Source organism: Heterodontus francisci, chromosome 2, assembly GCF_036365525.1.
Source record: "Heterodontus francisci isolate sHetFra1 chromosome 2, sHetFra1.hap1, whole genome shotgun sequence".
Classification (NCBI taxonomy): domain Eukaryota; kingdom Metazoa; phylum Chordata; class Chondrichthyes; order Heterodontiformes; family Heterodontidae; genus Heterodontus; species Heterodontus francisci.
The window spans coordinates 150034737-150057156 of NC_090372.1; the positions used below are offsets into that span (position 1 = coordinate 150034737).

Consider the following 22420-nt stretch of genomic DNA (forward strand, 5'->3'; position numbering starts at 1 on the left):
TATTTTCACAACCTCGGGAGCGAGAGGATGAGACAGAGGACGGCTCTTTCTGTTCAGCAGCTGAGTCCACAATGCCAGCAACAACCAGCACAAGAGGGAGTTGCTGCTCAGCACGATGCCATCCTGTGAAGGCATTATAGAGGATTGGCGCTGGTACATCAGCACATCCTCAGGACAAGGAAAACTTACCTTCAGATGTCAGAGATACAATGCCAGAGACGTCTGACAATGTCACATGAAATGGTCACTCAGATTTGTAGGATTATTCAACAAGACCTGCAAGCACATGATTTTGGTGCGAACTGTGGCACTCAATTTTTTTCGCTAGAGGTGCTTTCCAGGGCTCAGTGGGCGACATATGTGGCATCTCACAGGCTGCCACTCACAGGTGCATTAAGGAGGTGACCAACACTCTATTCATTGTGCCAACAATGATTTTTTATCTATTTCTCAGTAGGACAGCCAGGCAGCAAGATTATCATGCCTTCATTGGCATTGCTTATTTCCCTAGAGTGCAATGGGTCATTGACTGCACTTATGTGACCATTAGAGCTCCCTGGGGCCAGCCTGCTGCATTTGTGAATCACAAAGCCTTCCACTCTTTGAACGTTCAACTGGTTTGTGACCACAGGTGAACAATCATCCAGGTCTGTGCTCATTTCCCCAGGAGCTGCCACGATGCATACATTTTGCGAAAATCACAACTACCAGAAATTTTTGAGGCCCCAGCCCAGGTTGACGGCAGGATCCTGGGTGACTTGGGTTACCCCCCGTCAGACATGGTTGATGACACCAGTGAGGCATGCCCAAAGCGCAGCAGCAGACTGATAAAATGCAGCTTACGCGTCCACCAGAGCTATCACCAAAAACACCATTAGCTTACTAAAATGCGCTTCCGCTGCCTTGACCAGTGAGGAGGGGGCTCTGCAGTATGAAACACAGAGGGTCTCATGAATAGTCGTCATCTGCTGTGCACTGCACAACCTGGCAATGCAATATGGTCATATTTTTCAGCAGGAGGAATGCGAGGAGCACCACAGTTCCTCAGATGAGGATGATTTGGATGAGCCTGAGGAGGAGTCCATGAATGTGAATGAGCCTTTAATGGATACCAGGGCCATGGAGAGACATGCACAGAATACCAGGGACAACCTTATATTCGCACGTTTCAACCAAGAGTGAAGCATCTACAGAATTATTGTAAAACTTTGAATCAAAAAGAGGAGGATTGCTCAGGGGGGAGGTGGGGGAGTGAGTGGGGGTGGCTGGTGTGGGCACGAAAAGGTAGGGACAGGGTTCCCTCCGCCTTTACGGCCCGGCGCCGGGAGCCCCCCCTCCAGCACAAAATTCAGCCCTAATGCACTCACTCAATTGTGCTGGAAATGCTGTTAGGGCTGGCTGATTTTCTGACCCTGCCCACCCACCTTATCTGGTCTCCCACAGTAACTACTCAGGATTTTGGGGCTCATATGTTGCAGGTTAGATTACAAATCGTTTGTCATGAGAAAGAAACATTTGATTATGTGATTCCACAATCCGGCGCAGAAGGCTGCTAGTCTGCAATCTCCCAAGATGTGCTTCCTATTGAGACCACTGGCTCGTGAAATTACCTGTAGCAAGTTAAACTAGCAGAATTAGATAGGGATGCAATATTTACCTTCATAGTACATTAATTGGTTTTGCGAAACCATCACAGAATGCAGTTTGGTAGCTTTCTGATCCTTCCTCAGATCCCCTTCCATGAGCTTTTAGCTTAACTATACACTTGTACTGACTTGGAGTTCTATCTTGGAGAAGTGACTTAGCAATCAAATTGGTCTGAACAAATGAGAGAACTGGATATCAGCTACAAACATTTATTACTTTTAGAGGCTGACGAACTCTCAATCAAGTCGGCTTCAAAGACAGGAGCATCTTGAAAATGGCACAATTTGAATGTGTGCTGCCCAAAGCTCTGCTTCAAGGACGATTGCGAGCATGACATGAAGGCCCTAAATGTCGACTATCGCATCTGGGAGTCACTAGCTGGCGAAAGAGGGAAATGGCGACACATCCTGTGGACTGGTGTGCACTACCATGATGACCAGTTGCTACAGCAGCTTGGCAACAGTCGCCAATGTCGAAAACAACAACTCACAGTGTCACTTGGCAGCTTCACGTGCAGCACTTGTGGCAGAACCTGCCTCTCAAGGATTGGCCTTCATAGCCATCAACAAAGGTGCACCAAGAGAAGACAACCCATTTAAATGGAATGTTTGCTGCGTGTCCATCATCTTTCGTAGATGGAAGGATGCCAACCATGGTTCACACTTTGTTTGTAGCTTGTGTATCCAATTTTTACTTTTTTAAAAATTCATTCATGGGATGTGGGCGTTGCTGGAAAAGCCAGAATTTATTGCCCATCCCTAATTGTCTTGAGAAGATGGTGGTGAGCTGCTGCAATCTGTATGGTGTAGGTACCCACAGCTCTGTTAGGGAGGGAGTTCCTTGATGAGTTGATAAAGCATAATTGAACTAGTCCTAGGAGGAATGTTTTGTGCCTGACTTACCTGCAAATCAGAAGATCTGCTTTGTGCCCTGTAGGGGAAGTGCAGAGTGCGCAAGTATGACTGGAAGAAGTTGAAGGGAAGTATGGTGTTGTGATTGCATGAGAGTGGGAGACGGGAGAGTTGCAAGTAGAAGGGTTGCACATGATGCAGGTGTGAGGGGACAGTAATTGAGGTAAGAGTTAAAATTCTACCCTTGACAATCCTGCTGAGGTCATTAACTTTTGGTATTGCAGCCAGATCTTGAAAGCTAAACTGGTGGCATTGAGCTTCTGAATAACGTCTTCTCTCCATCCACACTCTCCCCCCACAGCACCCCCCGCTGCCGCCACCACGGAAAACAGGGTTTCCCGCCTCCTGCCAAGCTCCTGGACAAGGCTCTCCAAATCTGCATCAGGAAATCTTGGCAACCTATCTGCAGTTCCTCAAGCCATCTTGGGCAGTTTTAAACAGCCTCCTGTTGCTGACAACAACAAAAACTTATATTTATATAATGCTTTTAATGTAATAATACATCCCAAGGTGCTTTACAGGAGCATTATAACAAAGTCTGACACCGAGCCACAAAAGAAGATATTATGTCAGATGACCAAAAGCTTGGTCAAAGAGTTAGGTTTTAAGCAGTGTCTTAAAGGAGGAAAGGGAAGTGGAGAGGCAGAGAGGTTTAGAGAGGGAATTCCAAAGCATGGGGCTTAGGCAACTGAAGGTGTAACCACAAATGATGGAGCAATTAAAATCAAGGATGAAGTAAAGGCCAGATTTAGATGAGCACAGATATCTGAGGGTTGCAGGGCTGGAGGAGATTACAGAGATAGGGAGGGGCGAAGCCATGGAGGGATTTGAAAACAAGGATGAGAATTTTAAAATCAAGATGTTGCTCGACTGGGAGCCAATGTAGGTCAGCGAGCACAGGGGTGATAGAGGAATGGGATTTGTTGCGGGCAGAAACGGGCAGCAGAGTTTTGGATGACCTCAAGTTTACAGAGAGTAGAATGTGGGAGATCAGCCAGGAGTGCATTGGAATAGTCAAGTCTAGTGGTAATGAAGGCATGAATGAGGGTTTCAGCAGCAGATGAGCTGAGACAGGGATGAAGTTGAGCGATGTTATGGAGGTGGAAATAGGCAGTCTTAGTGATGGCATGAATATTAGGTTGGAAGCTCATCTTTGGGTCAAATGTGATGTCAAGATTGCAAACAGATTGGCTTAATTCCTGCCTGTTGCTAGGGAGAGGGATGAATCGGTAGCTAGGGAATTGAGCTTGGAGCAGGGATCGAAAACAATGGCTTCAGTTTTCCCAATATTTAATTGGAAGAAATTTCTGCTCATCCAGCATTGGATGTCGGATAATTTAGCAACAGTGGAGGAGTCGAGAGAAGTGGTGGTGAGGTAGAGCTGCGTGTCATCAGTGCACATGTGGAAACTAACGCTGTGCTTTCGGATGATGTTCCTAAGGGACAGCATGCAGACGAGAAATAGGACAGGGCCAAGGATAGATCCTTGGAGGACACCAGAGGTAATGGTGCAGGAACAGGAAGAGAAGCTATTGCAGGTGATTCTCTGCTATGATTAGATAGATCAGAATAGAACCAGGGGACATCAGTCCCACCCAGCTGGAAGGCAGTGGAGGAAGATGGTGTGGTAAACCATGTAAAAGGCTGCTGACAGGTCGAGAAGGACAAGAAGGGAAAGTTTACCTTTGTCACAGTCACACAGTCATTTGTGTCTTTGGTAAGAGTTGTTTCAGTACAGTGGCAAGGCAGAAACCCGATTGGAGGGATGCAAACATGGAGTTCCGGGAAAGATGGGAACAGATTTGGAAGGAGACGCACATTCAAGTACTTTGGAGAGGAATGGGAGGTTGGAGATGGGACAGTAGTTTGCAAGGATGGTGGGGGTCAAGGGGTTGGTTTTTTGAGGAGGGGGTGATGATAGATTTAAAGGAGAAAGGGACAACACCTGAAGAGAGAGAACCATTAACAATATCAGCTAACATGGGAACCAGGAAGGGAAGTTGGGTTATCAGCAGTTTAGTGGTTATAGGATCGAGGGAACAGGAGGTGGGTCTCATGGACCAATTGAGCTCAGAGAGGGCATGAGGGGAGATAGGAGAGAAAGATGCATGTTTAGGGCTGGGACAGGGGGGAGCATTATGGGAAGTTTGTCCAGATGGGCTAGTGGAAGGGAGGGATGCAGCAGAGACAGCTGATCAGGTGGTCTTGATCTTAGTAACAAAGAAGTCCATGAGCCTCTTGCACTTATTGTTGGAGGTGAGGGTGGGGGTGACAGAGGAGAGGGGTTTAAGAAGACGGTTTGCAATAGAGAAAATAAGCCAGTGGTTATCTTTGCATTCCAAGATAGTGAGCAGTTTTAGCAGACAAGAGCAGGACTCAATAGTGTTTTAAGTGGTCCAGCCAGATCTGGCGCTAGGTGGCTAAACCAGTTGTCCACCATATGCTTTCAAGTCTGTATCCCATGGACTTAAGGGAGCAGAGATGAGGGCCGTACAGGGGGGAAAGGCCAGAGTGTGAGAGACTGATCTTTTTATGAGGGATGAGGGCATCAAAGGCTGAGGTGAGGTTGCAGTTGAGCAAATCAGTAACCGTAGAAATGTTGTGATGAACAGACGGCCAAAGACTAGGTAGTTGAGATTTTGAAAGTGCAGTTGTAATTGAATTGGTGATAGTTTTTTCCAGGGACAGATACAGAAGGAAGTAGGGTTGGGGCGTGTAAGGGGGATATGGGTATTGAGTGATATAAGGAAGTGATCAGAGATGGACTTATCTGTAACTGATATGATGGGACTAGCAAGACCACGAGAGATGGCAAGGTCAAGGAGGTGGCTGTGAATTTGTGTTGGGAGCTTACATGGAGGGAGAGATTTAGGGAGGATAAGAGGGCAGTGAACTCAGAGACGAGAGAACATGATGAGTTGAGATGGAGATTAAAATCACTGAGGATAAGATGTTGCTCGGTGCAGAGACTGAGGGAGGAAAGCAGTGAAGATATCTCAGTGGTAAAATTTTTATCATACTTGGGAGGGTGGTAGAGAATGATGATTTTGAAGGAGAGGTGAGGGGATGGAACAAAGTGAGATGTTCAAAGGAGGAGAAAGTGCCAGAGGAGAGGAGGGTCAGGCTGAGGTGTGATCTGGTGATAAGCGCCACATTGCCACTACAACAGCCTGGGTGGGGCAAGTAGTGGAAGATGTAGCCAGGCAGGGAGAATTCATTGAGTGGCAGCATGCCAAAACCCCACAGCCAGGTTTCTGTTAAGGCCGTGATGTTGATGCAATCATCACAATAAGTTCCTGGATGACAAAGACCTTGTTCACAAGTGAACAGACATTCTGGAGGGGGCTGCATAGAGATGTGATGACAGCAGAGTCCACAGAGTCAGCAGTGGGAAGGGTGAGTTGGATAGGAAGAGGATTGGCAAGATTAGCCCCCACCGAGCGCACTGGGTGGGAAGGTCAATGACAGAGTAGGATGAGGCAGCACTGATTGCCTTAATGAGTCTACCGGAGGATGCCAAGAGAGGTACAGAGGGAAGCTGTAGGCTTATCTAAGAGAGAGTCACACCTTGGATGGAGGCAAGAGAGCAGGAATGTCGAGGAGTCCTGAAGGATTGGGGTAGGGAATTGGGATGGCAGAGCAGCTGACAGGGGAGAAGAGAAAGAAGGCATGACAATAGAAGAGAGTCTAGGAAGGGTAAAGATAAAAGAAATTAAAGAGAAAGAGCAGATGTGGAAGTAGAGTGATGGGCTCAGGTCTGGACCGGCAGCCAAAATGCGTACACGAATGGACTCGGGGAGAGTTCAAGTTACGTAGGTCAAGTTACTGAAAAATTAGGCTACATAAAAACTTGACAGTACACAGGAATAAGAAATTGATGAAGATGATGGGAAGGAGTTCAGATTTAAAATTAGAGGTCCTGTGGTGGAATAATGAAGACTTAGGGTAAGGTGGAATCAGCATGGAGTATCAGCGAGTTGTTGTCTGAGTTTGGAGACAAATGTAGTGAGTGAAGTCCAGAAGCTGATTGAGGGTAGAGTGTCAGAGGACATACTGATGGAGGTATTTTCATAGGAATGAAGATCCAGGAGGTGTACAGAGTCAGTTGCAAGATAAATGGACAGCCACGGTGCGCTTCCTCCCCTCAAATAAGCTCACAGCCAGTAAGCACCATGGGTTGTCATCATCAGTTCCTCGAAACAAGGATGACATCTGTCAGGGTTCATGATTTGTGTGTTGTCAGGTGACTCAGCAGGCCAGTCCTGGAACCACAGACCCCTCATGATTTTGAACACCTCTATCAAATCATCTCTCAGCTTTCTCTTCTCCAAGGAAAACAGTTCCAACTTCTCCAATCTATCTTCATAACTGAAGTTCCTCATCCCTGGAACCATTTTGATTTTCTTTTCTGTACTTTCTCTAATGCCTTCACATCTTTCCTAAAGTGCAGCGCCAAGAACTGGACGTAGTACTCCAGCTGATGCCGAACTAGTGACTTATACAAGTTCAACATAACCTCCTTGCTCTTGTACTCTATGTACCTATTAATAAAGCCTAGGGGCTGGGTTTTACAGCCCCCCCCCCCGCCCCCCCTGAGGTCAGGGGTTGTGGCAGGGAGGCAGGAAAGTGCCTCCAGCAGAGGCCCACCACGGGCTTTGACACCAGGAAGACCCATTCCAATATTGCCGGCAACGATGAGGCCTCGTGGTGGCACCCCACCGCTTGGCAGCAGGAGCCAAATTTACATATTTAAAAAGTGCAAGTGAGGGAATTAATTACTTACATGCTCCCACTGTTCATTACACTCTGATATTGGTGCCAGAGGCCGGTACTCCTGCGCCTTCGGAGCTCTGTCTGGAGACCTGAGGCGGAACACTGGTGGGGAGGGGGGAGCAGGTAAGTTTCTCTGTGCTGGGGTGGGAGGTGGGGGAGCGGCATCAGAGTAATTTAATTGGTCTAGGGGATGGTGGGAAGGGGTAATGTTTAGAGTTTATGAACTTTGCGCGCAGTGGGGGGGAGGTCAGGTGCACGAGCTAGGTGTTCTGTGGGGGGAGAGTGCAGGTAATTAATTGTATGGTTATTGGGGAGGGAGTTGGGAGAGGGTCAGGATCAAGTTATTTAATTTTTTATAAAAAATGTCTCTTTAAATTTAAACGGCTGTGTGGGGCTTGAGGCCCTTTAAAAATGGTGCCGACACCATTGACGGGGACAGACAGCCTGCCCCCTCCACGTCATCGGGGTTGGCGGTCCGTGATGTGTGGTCTGTGCGGGTGTACCGCCATTTTTGAAGCATGCCACTGATCGAGCTTATAAAATCCAGCCCTAGGATGCTGTATGCTTTTTTAACCGTACTCTCAACCCATCCTGCCACCTTCAATGACTTATGTACATATACACCCAGGCACCTGTGTTCCTGCACCCCATTTAAAGATGTTCCCTTTATGTTATATTGTGTCTCCATGTTCTTCCTACCAAAATGAATCACTTCACATTTCTCCGCATTGAACTTCATTTGCCACCTGTCTGCCCATTCCACTAGCCTGTCTTTGCCCTCTTGAAATTTATCATTATCATCCTCACCGTTCACAATACTTACAAGTTTTGTGCCATCCGTAAATTGTGAAATTGCGCCCTGTACACCCAAGCCTCAGTCAATATTTTATCACAAAAAGCAGTAATCCTAGTACCGACCCCACAGTATACCTTACTCCAGTCTGAAAAACAACCGTTCACAACTACTCAATATTTCCTGTCACTCAGCTAACCTCATAACCATGCTGCCACTGTCCTTTTTATTCCATGGACTTCAACCTCCAAATGACCTTTGGAAGTCCATGTACACCACATCAACCACAGTACCCTTATCAACCCTCTCTGTTACCTCATCAAAAAACTCAATCCAGTTAGTTAAACACAATTTGCCTTTAACAAATCTGTGCTGGCTTTCTTTAATTAATCCACATTTGTCCAAGTGACTGTTAATTTTGTTCCGGATTATTATTTCTGAAAGCTTTCTCACCACCGAGGTTAAACTGACTGGCCTGTAGTTGCTGGGTTTATCCTTACACCCTTTTTTGAACAAGAGTGTAGCATTTGCAATTTTCCAGTCCTTTGGCACCACCCCATATCCAAAGAGGATTTAAAGATTATGGCCAGTATCTCACAATTTCCACCTTTACTTCCTTTGGATGCATTCCACCCAGTCCTCAGCCATGCCCTCTGCCTCCTTGCATAGATCCCCTTTTTGGTCCATAATTGGCCCCACCCCTCCCTCCTCTTACTACCCTTTGACTATTTATATGCCTTTTGGATTTCCTTTTATGTTAGCTGCCAAAGTCTTGTCATACTCTCTTTTTGCTTCTCTTATTGCTTTTTTACATCGCCTCTGAACTTTCTATATTCTGCCTGGTTCTCACTTATATTATCAACCTGACATCTGTCATATGCAAGCAAAAGCAAAATACTGCAGATGCTGGAAATGTGAAATTAAAATAGAAAATACTGGAAATACCCAGCAGGTCTGGTGGCATCTATGGATGGATTGATAAACAGAGTTAACGTTTCAGGTCTGTGACCTTTCATGAGGAACACCATTTTTCTGCTTCATCTTACTGTCTATCTCTTTCATCACTCAGGGAACTTTCCCCCTCGTGGGAATGTACTTCTACTGTACCCAAACCATCTTCTCTTTAAAGGCAGCCCATTGTTCCATAACTGTTTTGCCTGCCACTCTATGATTTCATTTTACGTGGGACAGATCCGTTCTTACCCCACTGAAATTGGCCTCCTTCCAATTAACTATTTTTATCCTAGATTGCTCCTGGTCCTTTTCCATACTAAATGCAAACCCTATGATACTATGATCACTGTTTGCTAAATATTCTCTTCCTGACACTTGATTCATTTGACCGACTACATTCCCCAGAACCAAATCCAGCAGTACCTCCTTCTTCACTGGGCTGGAAACATATCAAGAAAATTCTCCTGAACACACTTCAGAAACTCTTCTCCCTCTCTGCCCTTTTAATTATTACTATCCCAGTCTATTTTAGGATAATTAAAGTCCTCCATTGTAACTAATCTATAGTTTTTGCTCCTCTCTGTAATTTCCTTGCAAATTTGTTCCTCTATATCTTTCACATTAGTTGGTGGCTGAGATAATGCACCCAGCAGTGTAATGGTACCTCTGTTATTTCTTAACTCCAACCAAATAGATGCTGTCCTTGAATGTCCTTCAGGACATTCTCTCCCTCCAGCACTGTAATATTCTCTTCGATCAATACAGCCTCCTCTACTTCTTTCTTTTCTTCCCTGTCTTTCCTGAACACCTTGTATCCAGGAATATAAAGAGAGAGTATAAATTCAGAGGACTCTCAGTGCTGCTTGTCTGCACTGAGTGCTGCTGGAGGGCACAGAGTGCGAAGAAGCAAGTTTGGTAAGTGAGGAAGTTTGGTAAGGAGGCGAACTATAAATTAATTAAGAAAAAATAAATTTAATGAAATTAACACAATAAAGATGGCAGGACAGGTAATGTGCTGTGGCTGCAGTATGTGGGAGCTCCTGGATGCCACAGCAAACCATGGCAACCATGTCTGTAGCATGTATCTGTGACTTGAGGAGCTTCGGCTCAGAGTCATTGAGCTGGAGGCCAAGCTGCAAACACTGCAATGCATCAGAGAGGAGGAATGTTACCTGGACGCTTTGTTCCAGAAGGCACATCAAAGGTTATTGCGGAAATTAAAAGTTCATGATGTAAGGGGTAACATTTTGGCATGGATAGAAGATTGGTGAGCTAACAGGAAACAGAGAGTAAACATAAATGGGTCATTTTCTGGTTGGCAAGGTGTTCCGAGTCGTGTACTATCAATGCTAGGGTCTCAGCTTTTTACAATTTATATAAATGACTTGGATGAAGGGACCGAAGGTATGGTTGCTAAATTTGCTGATTACACAAAGATAGGTAGGAAAGTAAGTTGTGAAGAGGACATAAGCTGGCGCAGACATGATGGGCTGAATGGTCTCCTTCTGTGCCGTAACTTTTCTATGATTCTATAATAAGGACGCTACAAAGGAATATAGATAGGTTAAGTGAATGGCCAAAGATCTGGCAAATGGAGTATAATGTGGGAAAATGTGAAATTGTCCATTTTGGCAGGAAGAATAAAAAAGAAGCATATTATCTAAATGGTGAGAGATTGCAGAGCTCTGAGATGCAGAGGGATCTGAGTGTCCCAGTGCATGAATTGCAAAAGGTTAATATGCAGGTACAGCACATAATTAGGAAAGCTAATAGAATGTTATCGTTTATTGCGAGGGGAATTGAATACAAAGGTAGGTAAGTTATGCTTCAGTTATACAGGGCAGTGTTGAGATCACACCTGGAATACTGTGTACAGTATTGGTCTCCTTATTTAAGGAAGCATGTAAATGCATTGGAAGCAGTTCAGAAAAGGTTTACTGGACTAATACCTGAAATGGGCGGGTTGTCTTATGAGGAAAGGTTGAACAGGCTAGGCTTGTATCTGCTGAAGTTTAGAAGAGTAAGAGGCAACTTGATTGAAACATGTAAGATTCTGAGGGGTCTTCATAGGGTAGATGCGGCTAGGATGTTTCCACTTGTGGAGTATCTAGAACTAGTTTAGTTTAGTTTAGAGATACAGCACTGAAACAGGCCCTTCGGCCCACCGAGTCTGTGCCGACCATCAACCACCCATTTATACTAATGCTACACTAATTCCATTGTGGCGAGTCGAAGAGACTTAGTAGTTGGCAGGAAAAAAGACAGAGGCGCAAGGGGAGAGCCAACTGTGCAACAGCCCCGACAAACAAATTTCTCTGCAGCACCTGTGGAAGAGCCTGTCACTCCAGAATTGGCCTTTATAGCCACTCCAGGCGCTGCTTCACAAACAACTGACCACCTCCAGGCGCGTATCCATTGTCTCTCGAGATAAGGAGGCCCAAAAGAAGAAACACTAATTCCATATTCCTACCACCTGTCCCTATATTTCCCTACCACCTACCTATACTAGGGGCAATTTATAATGGCCAATTAACCTATCAACCAGCAAGTCTTTTGGCATGTGGGAGGAAACCGGAGCACCCGGAGGAAACCCACGCAGACACGGGGAGAACTTGCAAACTCCACACAGGCAGTACCCAGAATTGAACCCAGGTCCTGGAGCTGTGAGGCTGCAGTGCTAACCACAGTGGGATCACTGTTTAAAAATAAGGGGTCGCCCATTTAAGACAGAGGCGAGGAGAATTTTTTCTCTGTGCTGTGAGTCTTTGGAATTCTCTTCCTCAAAAGGCAGTAGAAGCAGAGTCTTTGAATATTTTTAAGGCAGAGGTAGATAGATTCTTGATAAGCAAGGGGGTGAAAGGTTATTGGAGTAGGCAGGAATGTGGAGTTGAGATTACAATCAGATCAGCCATGATCTTGTTGAATGGTGGAGCAGGCTCGAAGGGCCGAGTGGCTTAATGTATATTTACTACCCAGTTCTGCCTTTTTTTGAGTCCAGTCTCTATTATTGCCAAGACATCATATTCCCATATGGCTATCTCCACCTGCAGCTCACCCTTATTTACCACATTTCATGTTTTTACGTACATGCACTATAAACATAATTTGGATCTTATTGCATTCCCCGTTAGTCTGACCCCACCTAATACCTTACTATTTCTTACTCTAGTGCTATCTATCTCTCCCATTCCTTTGTGAACCTTGTTTCTCCTTTCTAATGCTACATCCTGATTCCCATCCCCCTGCCAAGTTAGTTTAAACCCTCCCGACAGCACAAGCAAACCACCACATAAAGATATTGGTCCCACTCTGTTAAGGTGCAATCATCCAGCCTGTATAGGTCCCATACCCCCCCAGAATCAGCCGCAATGTCCCAGGAATCTAATGCCCTCCCTGCATCATCTCTCCAGCCACGCATTCATCAGCTCTATCCTTCTATTTTTATATTCACTAATGCCTGGCACCAGGAGTAATCTGGAGATTAATACCTGCTTGCTAGTCTCCTGCCTAGCTCCCTAAAATCTGCTTACAGGACCTCATCCCTCTTTCTACCTATGTTGTTGGTAGCGATATGGACCATGACCGCTGGCTGTTCACCCTCCCTTCTCAGAGTATTCTGCACCCGTTCAGTGGCATTCTTAACCCTGGCACCAGGGAGGCAACATACCATCTGGGAATCATGTCTGTGGCCACAAAAATGCCTGTCTGTTCCCCTAACTGTAAAACCCCTAACACAATTCTTTTCCATTCTTTCTCCAACTGCCCTCTACAGCCTCCAGTGGCCATTTTTGATCTTAACTATTAGCCCCAACGATTAACCCTAGCTATCATCCTTAAACATTAACCCTAACTTTATTATCTAACATTACCCCGCACTGTCGGAGGGGCAATATTGAGGGAGTGCTGCAATATTAGAGGAGCAATACTGAATGAGCGCTGCACTGTTGGAGGGACAGTACTGAAGGAGCGCTTCAAGGCATCATTGTTTAGCTGCAAAAATCTCTAATCCAATGGAACAGAAGCGGAATGGGGGCGGGTAACCAATCCATTCCCAGGAGTCGGGTTGGCCATTTAAATATTAAAATGAGGTTGCATGCCTCATATTTAATCTGTCTTGCAGGTTTAATCCTGGGTGGCTGGGTTTTCCAGGCCTCAGGAAACCTAGCAACTAAAGGGAGACGAGGACTGCTTCATGGAAAAGCCTTTACAACACTGCTTGTGAGCCAGGAGGAGCAGGACTACTTCCCGATCCCTCCCCCCACCCCACCAGCTCTCCAAGCTTACCTGCTTCCCTGCCAGCCTTCAGACCAACCCCTTCATCCCCGTGATCACTGTGCACCCGCCCTTTAAAGACTTCAACCGTGATTGGAGCCCAGCAGTATTGGAGTTTGGATCCTCTCTGGGGATCATTGAACAACCTTCCCAAGATCCAGATGCACCCCATGCTCCCACTAATCCAGCCGCAAGTTCCCTACCTGCTCCTGGACTATGGGCCTTCTCTGGAGCATTCCATACCAGACATGGAGACAAATGTGTTAATGAGGCTGGCTTCAGCGAGGGGAACATGCTTGAGAAAGAGTTGCAAGCTGTAGAGTCAAAGCTCCATGGCATGTGGAGAAACATAGACTTCTTGCCCCTCATCCTTCCCCCCCACCTCCATTCACAAAACCTATCCCAGTCAAGATCGGGGCCAATGGTACTGCTAATTGTGGGTCAGTGTAAAGCCCAGATCATTTTACAGCAATGCAAAGTATACAATGTAACCTCCCTAATTGAGATTGTGCATGTATAATCCAGTTAAAGTACCAGCGAAAATTCTCCGAATAAGCTCATACGCCAGGTGACCATACTGGGAAATTGAAGCAGTTTCCTGACAGGAGGCTCCATACCAGGAATCAATGTAAAGAATTCAAATGAATATCGTAGCATGATTGAACATTAATATAACAAAAACATTTGTTAATTACACAAAATTATTTAACCGAAGACTACTGCTATCTTCTGTATGCTGCACAATTCAGTGTTTCTTATATTTGAAGAATTTGAAGGAAGTGTACATTCATTAACTGTCTCTGTTAAATCTAGAGAGAGAGATACAAGACCTTACAATATGAAAAAATCTTTTTCACAGAATATGTATCACATAGCTGTTCTGAGCTTTTTATTGTTTGGCTTACTGCATCAAATCACAGCATGTGCCTGTCCTTCAGCTCCAACAAGGTTAGTACTTGAGTTGAGCTGTTAATAAATGCAATTACTGCATCCTTCAACAATAGTCAAGCCATAAAATGAAAGCTAGCATAGAACTATTAGTCAAGTGAAAATCAGCCTACCCTCTAACTGGTTCTAGGACATCATAAGGTTTTGACTTAGTAGCTCTCAATGAACTCAATATTTTGTTGGGATTTCACCTTTCCTTTAATTATCAATTTCTGACAGTTTCAGAAAAAGACAGCACCAATCAGTTCTATTGGTGTACACTGTAAAGCAATTCTTTTATTTGTTCTCAGGATGTGGGTAATGCTGTCAAGGCCACATTTATTACTCATTCTTATTTGTCCTGAAAGAGCAGTTCTTTAGCAGTAATTATTTACAATTAAGCTGCTTGCTGGGCCACTTCAAAGGATGTTAAAGGTCATGAGTTGGAGTTACGCATGGGCAACACTGGGCAAGGATGGCAAATTCTCTTCCATGAATACAATGATTTTCACAGTTGTTTTTTCTGGTGGCAGCCCTTAAATGTGTAGATTTTATCCACTTCAATTTCCTATGATGGGATTTGAACTCATGGCTTTTAAGTTTCCAGTTCCTTATCATAAACAGTGAAGCACTGTGTGTTTGCTGATTGTTTAAGGCACCATAAGTACACACTGGCAGTGGGAACTTTGCCCTTTGGCTATGCAAATCAGAAAGTCACTAGCAAGTTCCCAGCAGGCAGCATGCACTCAGTAAAGCACTGAACCCCTCTCTCCTATCTACTATTTGTACTTTTCAAAAAGCCTTTTGGCTAATGAATAACACATACATGGATGTTTATTTATTTCTTGAATTTTATGGCCTGGATTTTGCAGTAGTAATGACAACAGGGAACTGTCAGTGTTTGCCATCCTTCTTTCTTCTTCTTCTCTTCTTCTTACCCCTCTGAAACTGACAGCCACTTTCAGAGCCCACACATACGCAGTTAATCATGGAAATCCAAAGTTCCTTGAGAAAGTTACACCTTGTTGAACTGGGTTTTTAACAGTGTACTAAGCTCATGATTACTGCTAAACTCTATCACTGGCCCTGAAGGAGTAATTTTATATTTGTGGGATGCCAAATGTCTTAATTATTATAAGAAATTCCATATATTTTTAAAATAACTTTTAAAAACTTTTTTTGATATTTTAACTTCGACCTGAATTCCATGCAAATGTTCCAATTGTTTATTTCACAATCTGTAAAGGGATTCTGTGGTTTATTTACTTCCTGTTTTGCTGTTTGTGAGAATATTTTGATATGATTGACTGCTTACTCTGTTTGATGACATCTCTGTCATGGATACCTGGAGACCCCTTGACTTGGCAGCAGATTCAAACTGACATTGGTCACCAAGAGATCAGTAGATCTTTGTGGGCAGGTTTCCTCAAAGTCAGCAGTGAATGCTGTTGCTTTGCCACTGACCACAAACTCCAGCCCTATAACTGTTATCTCTGTCTTATTAATCTTTATTAAATATTGTGTTCCTTATGGACATACAAAATTGACGGGCAGGAAAAGACCAGCTGGTCAATCTAGCCGGCCCCACACCATGATGGCTGAAGCACATGACCAAACAGTCTTTCACACAACACCCCTTCCCCCCACGCCCTCACCACCACAGCTGTGTAATCTCCTGGGAAAGCCAAAAAAAGGCCGATAGGGGAAAAAATCTTCTGGAGAATTCCCATCTGATCCTCAGGTGATCAGTAACAGTCCAGAAACACACGGAGCAAATGTTATCAATAAAGACACTTACCATCTACGTTTATTAATTAGTAACAGTTAATGTTATCAGTTTCCTTTGATTTTGTTGGTCTTTCCCTCACTCACCAATCTTCTCCCATCCCCTCCTGAAGGCATTTTCTCATGGCGGACTGAAATTCCACTGCAGCCAGTTGCTCTCTAGTTCCTCACCCAAGTGGGCATTCTTCCTGTATGAGTCTTGACAATGAGTATTGACTAACTATAGCAGTGAAGCCCAATGCTGCCCTCGTCTAGCACTTCCAACATTGGTTAGAGCATCGTATTCAGAAGTGGGAACTTTGGCTGGTAATCCTTAATTTAAAGACCAATGAAAGCATTTGTACTGAGATGGCTGTCGCCTTTCTGAGATCCAGGAATTCAGCACAAACTGAGGTTGTAACCCAGAATGTTTCTAGCATATATGGTTCATCTTTCTGATTGAATAAGCTCACTGAGCTATCAGGCCATTTATAAGACACCAACAGGTGTTGACTGCGAACTCACTGGGTAGAATCTTACTGACATTGTTTTTAAACATGGGCTGGGACCATTTCTGGGTCCTGACCCCAATGGAGTCTGAGGCCTGCAGCCTGCATGATCTTCCCGGGATGGCCAATTAACTGGCCGCCTCCGTGTTCGCCATCCAATTAAAATCAGCATGGGGACTGCGCAGGCGGGAGGGCCAAAAAGGTGCCTGAGGCTGTGGGAGGCCAGTAGCCCCACCGGGAGAGGTGGGCACTGCCAATGTATATGGGAGACCACGAGGGCACCTAAAGATGGAGATGGCCTCTGAAGACTTCTGAATTTAAAAAAATAAAGGGCTGGATTTTGTTCTCCACCCAACGTCGGGCTCAGTGGTGAAAGATCAGAGCGGCAGTGGCCTGCCAATGGAACCCTCTGCCGGGATTGCTGGGCCTGATCTTCCCGGTGGTGGGGAAGCTCCGCGGCAGGCCCTCTGCCGCTCTGCGATGGGATCCAACTTTTCATATTTAAATTAGCTATTTGCATTATTTAAAATCTAATCTGCAGCGAGCCTACCTGCAGTTCCGGATATGCAGCGCGACGAATGGCACCCAGGCACCTTCACTTTCCCATCCAGGGAAAGCTGGCGCCACCGAGGTGGGGAAAGAGGGAGCTCTGCATTTGTAGTGTAGTGGTGGGGAGGGGACGGGGTGAACTCTGCATTTTTAGTGCGGCTGTGGCAGGGCGAAGGGGTTAGCTCTGCACTTATAGTGTAGTGGGGGAGAAGGGGTAAATTCTGCACTTTGTGCAGGTGTTTGGGGGAAGGGGTGAACTCTGCAGTGGTAGTGTAGTAGGGGGGGAACGGGGCAAGTATGTATTTTTAGTGCCGTCAGGGGGAGATGGGGGCAACTCCCTTTAAAAATGGCAGCAGCGCTTGCACGGAAACAGTTGACATCGTTCACAGCGTAGCCGAGGCCGCCCCCGCCACATGACTGGGGGAGGAGGGTGGAGTATGCAGGGAGCCCTGCATACGATAATGAACCACTGGGCTCAAGACTGCGGCCGTGCGGCCGGTGCATGCCGACTGCCATTTATTTTTACACTCGCCGCCACTCCCAGTGGCGGGACTACAAATTCCAGCCCAAAGTGTGGCCACAGCTACCTGGCCATCTTCGTGAAGTGGGAACTCTGTCACAGGGTGACCTGCAGCTGCAACTGTGCCCCATCATCCTCACTCCTCTGGGAGGGGGATTTAAAGGAGGTGTCAATGCCCACACCCACTGGCCTACTGCCAGGAGCCCACCTCTAGGCACCTGCCGGGCTTCAGCCTCAGCGGGGCGCCCGTCCGCTGTTGGGAGGGTCCCAGCGACATCACAGATTTTCCCCCAGGTGGGCACTTAATTGATCCTAATTAACTGCCCGCAGCTGCCGGGTGTGTAGCCAGTGCCTGTCTGACCCTGCCTCAGGCAAGATCTCTCGGAGGTGGGACCGCGTCGCGTTGACAACCGACACGCAACTTGCAGAAATTCCACACCCTCCCTCCTCCAAAGATGCCTCCACGTGGCTGATAAGATCCCATCATACTGTGTTTTTGATTTATGATTGCATTAAACACTGAACCATTAAAAATGGTGATGCCATTGCAGCTAGATTTTGAAATCCAATTTGCGGTTGACTGCCTAGAGATTTTGTGACAGTTATAAATTTGTTTCTTTTCTTCCGAGCACTCAGCAGAATTATGGGTAGCTATCTTAAAAATAAAGAACATTATTCAACAAATTCCCAATTCTTCCACAACCTACTGAGGTTGCAATCTCGAACTGTGAAAAAATGCATTTTTCATGTTTCTGGCTCAAGTATTGCAAGTGGTTTTCTGCGATTGCTGAGAATATTTAGTAAGAGTGCAAAACGCATTCTTCGAAATGGAAATCAATTTACATGTCATTATTCATCCATTTCAATTAAATATGCTTTTCTTTTAATACTAGGAATATGTCAAAGCTGCGACAGATAAACATGTAATTGTTGTTGCCTTGCACAGTTTAAGGAAGTGTCTTCTATAAATCAAGCTTATCCCAAGATGTTTGCCACAAGACAGCAGGAATTTTGCTTGACTTTCCCTGTTTGAAATTGCTCCCACAGAGACATAACCATTATCTTGACCTTGCAGAGTACTGTAAGAATTCAGCAGAGAAGGTATTGGAGGGAAAATGAATGGTTGCGGAAGTCAGTTGTCTCACAAATGTGTCAGAGCAGTAGGAATCCACACAAAGCTTTGTTGTTTTTATCAGCTTCTATTTTCAAAATGTAAAACAAGAATTATGCTATCATTATGGTAGCAATATTTTTACCCAGAAAAATTGAAAATTGCTAGTAAACTGCAAAACATTCGCACAGATATAGTAAATGGGATCTAATCAAATTAGATTAATTTCTTTCAGAGAATAACATTTTATATTCGTAATTGAAGACATGGCATGTGGTAAGCATATGCATGCATGGGAGGAATAGGTGACTTTTGACCTATGGTTCCCAAAGCCCTCCACCACTAGGGATTTCCTTGCCTCATGACTGATTCTGCTGTAGACTAACTGATAGATATTGATTACTCTGATTAGTCAACAACTCCATGACTGTTGCATCATGCAACTGCCAGGATTGTAGAAGACAAACAAGGTGGAACTTGATCTTTTTTCATCTAGCAAGGCCTATGTTTCTAATATTTTTGTGCTAGTGTTTGAAGTGGTTAAATAAGCAGAAGGTAAATCAACCAAAGACCTGCCATTTCTAATCAATTTTCCTTTCTCTGTTCTTTTATAGACAGTAATTTTATCCTTGCAAATGCGCAGGTGGCAAAGGGATTCCCTATAGTTTACTGCTCAGATGGCTTCTGTGAACTCACTGGGTTTGCCCGCACTGAAGTCATGCAGAAGAGTTGTAGCTGTAAGTTTTTATATGGTGCTGAGACAAATGAACAGATAACACTTCAAATCGAGAAAGGTTTGGATGAAAAGACAGAATTCAAAGGAGATATCATGTTTTACAGGAAGAACGGTAAGCAAGTATGATTCTTGTTTAAAAAAATTAAAATTTCTATAAAACCGATACTGTACTAAAAGTTCATAATTACTCTCTCTGTTAAGAATTGGAAACAAATAATACATATGCTAGCAATGCAGTTTTGTCTCAAGCTACATTTCTCTCACCCATATCAACCAAGTGAAATGTCTCGCTGGTACATTTCCTGTTTTGCAGAATTACAAGGAATACAAAAAAGTATGTTTGTAAGTTTATGCAATCACTGTGAATTTTGTAAATCTTAAATTTGACACTACTTGTCATTTATTGGCCTACTTATAATTCCTGCTACCTTAAATTCACTAATTTCTACTCCTGGACTTATTTTCAGTTCCATTGTGCTTATATATGCACTCTAGCACTCCACTGTATAATCAGAAGGTACGTTGTGTAAAATAAACCACACCTATCACTTATAACTAGTACCTATAACTAAATTGTGAATTAGGCATTTTATTTTGCATAAACCAAGTTTCAAAATTGTATTTTAAATGTAATTATGAAAAGAACACATCTTGGTGAGTTATGATAAAGATCTGGGCTCCAAATATCTGGGACAGGAGAGGGCAGAAAGCCTGATTTTTACCAGAGTGGCAGCAGGAATTTAGAACCTGGTTAAACTGGGATCCTGCCTCAATTCCTCTGACAGTTTAGGCGGAATTTTAACCCCGCAGGACAAGTGGACCAATGGCCGTGGGAGAGAGTTAAATTGTAACAAAATGGGAAACTTGACCCGAAGTGGCTGTAAATGCCCCTATTTTCAGTTGATCCAGTGTGGGTTGGGGGTTGGATGAGTAAACTGTTCTTGAGAGTCTGACCAGTAATTATGATATGTTAATGCGACTGCGTGTCCAAGATGTTAGCGGCCATGTGGAGTTAACAGCTATGGACTGGGTTTGCTAGCACTTGGGAATCTCACAGCCAAAGGGAGGCAAGAACTGCCAGATCCAGCAGCTAAGTGCTTTTCTAGCACTGCTTGTGAGCCAGGAGGAGCAGAAGTGTTTCCCTCCGACCTCACTGGAACCCCCTGATCTGAACACCAGACCACTGCCACCACACTCCCCAATCAGATCCAGATCCCCGTGTGCACGATCCCTTCCCCACACGCGTGTGGCCCATCTCTCTGTCCCTCCCTAGAAATACAAATTGAGGAGAGGTAAGTGGGGGGAGAACCACAAACTGTGAGAGGAAGGGGTTGTGAAGCAAAAAGTGTGGGAGAGAGAGTGAGAGAAAAACACAAAATGTGAGAGGGAGGGAGAGAAACACAAACTGAGGGAGAATGCACGGGGAGCTGTTAAAATCAGTCCTATTGTTTTTGAAACATAATTTTTTTTGTAGATTGTGAATGTGAATTGTCAGATGGTTGTGAATCTAAGACATCATTACCCTCGCAGTCTCAGAGCTGTAAACAATTTCCCTGCTGAATTTATCACCATCTGTTTTCCTTGATGGCGATCATTGGGGAGAGGGGGCAGGGATGGTATTTTTATACTTTGATACTTCGCTTTGCAAGATCCTTTGCAAGATTTTATGAAAATATCTCAGGTAGCTATTTGTTTAATAGATTAGGAAGGATCTCTTTCCTTAAATTCATTCATTCTTCAGAGTTCACATTCAAATTTGGACTTGGACCATCCCAGTTTAGGATATCTGAATTTAAAGCCTGTACATATTAGGGTGATTTTGTCTCTTCCAGGAAAATGTTGTGGGCAAACACAAAAAATACAAATAAAATGAACAATTGACAGAATACTCTTCAGTGCCATCCGGGGAAAAAGAGAAAAATAATTAGCATGGGTCCTACCTCTGAAGTGTACATGTGTGGATATTGGTCATGAAAAGATTAGGCGCTTCAGTGATATCCTCCAGGGTCGAGTTGCTGTCAAGACTCATGTATAAAGAATGGCCACTTTGGTGAGGTCAAGGAGAAACTCCCAAATTTAAAATAGCTTTCAGGCAAAGAGGGTAGAATTTTAAAAAACACACTACGCTTCATCATAACATTGTGGCTTTAATATCTAAATACATTTGTGAAAATATAATCCCTTATTTGAAAACCTGCAAAAGTACATTAGAAAGAATCTTGAAATTATTAAGATAATGTTTATTTCTGAACTGGTGCCTCTGATCCCAGTGCTGAAGAGATAATTTAATGATGTATAGCTCCCCATGGAGATGCACTTACTCATCTCCCATCTGCTTCAGTACTGAACATCTCTTCCACATGCAGCAAGTACATTTCAACTCCAGCAATGTATAAAGTCCTGCCAGCCCTGCTTGCATTACTGAGTTAGACTCTGAAAATGGACCCAGACTAATTTCTACCCAGTTGATAATCCAGAAATCAGCAGAACAATTACAGGTTAAACTGACAGGTGCATGGAAGGATTGGAATATCTGGGTGTTGTTGATGGGGTGGGTGGGGCAGGGGCCGAGGGTCGGGGGGGGGGGGGTGGGTTCCTTACAGCATTGTACTTTGGTAAAGGAGGATTCACCTACAATTTACAGTAAAGCCCAAGAGAAGAAAATCTCATACAGTTTCTGAGGGCTTACATTGCATGAGTTAATGTGAGATCAGTATCATATAAAGTTCCTGCAGCCATTTTAAATTCTATGCTATAGGCCAATGAAAAAGAAACAGCTGAAAATTTGAAAGCAAAGTGTCTGAGGATGAAGGAGCCAGGATTCACTTGTCAAGATTTCACATTATAATAATACTCCTTGGAACATAAGAGTGCACAGGATGAAAAAAGATATTGCAATGTATCTGGCCAGTCCCAGCATTCAAAATCAGAATGCACATCTCACTCCCTTTATC

General features: G+C 44.4%; 1 protein-coding gene across 1 annotated transcript in view; it reads left to right on the forward strand.

Annotated features, from left to right (window-relative positions):
- Positions 1-22420, forward strand: part of kcnh8 (potassium voltage-gated channel, subfamily H (eag-related), member 8) — a 533200-nt gene that overhangs the window by 126277 nt on the left and 384503 nt on the right. The window contains exon 2 of the mRNA XM_068011912.1: positions 19345-19578. Coding sequence (XP_067868013.1) covers positions 19345-19578 — 234 coding nt within the window. The remainder of the gene's footprint in view (positions 1-19344; positions 19579-22420) is intronic.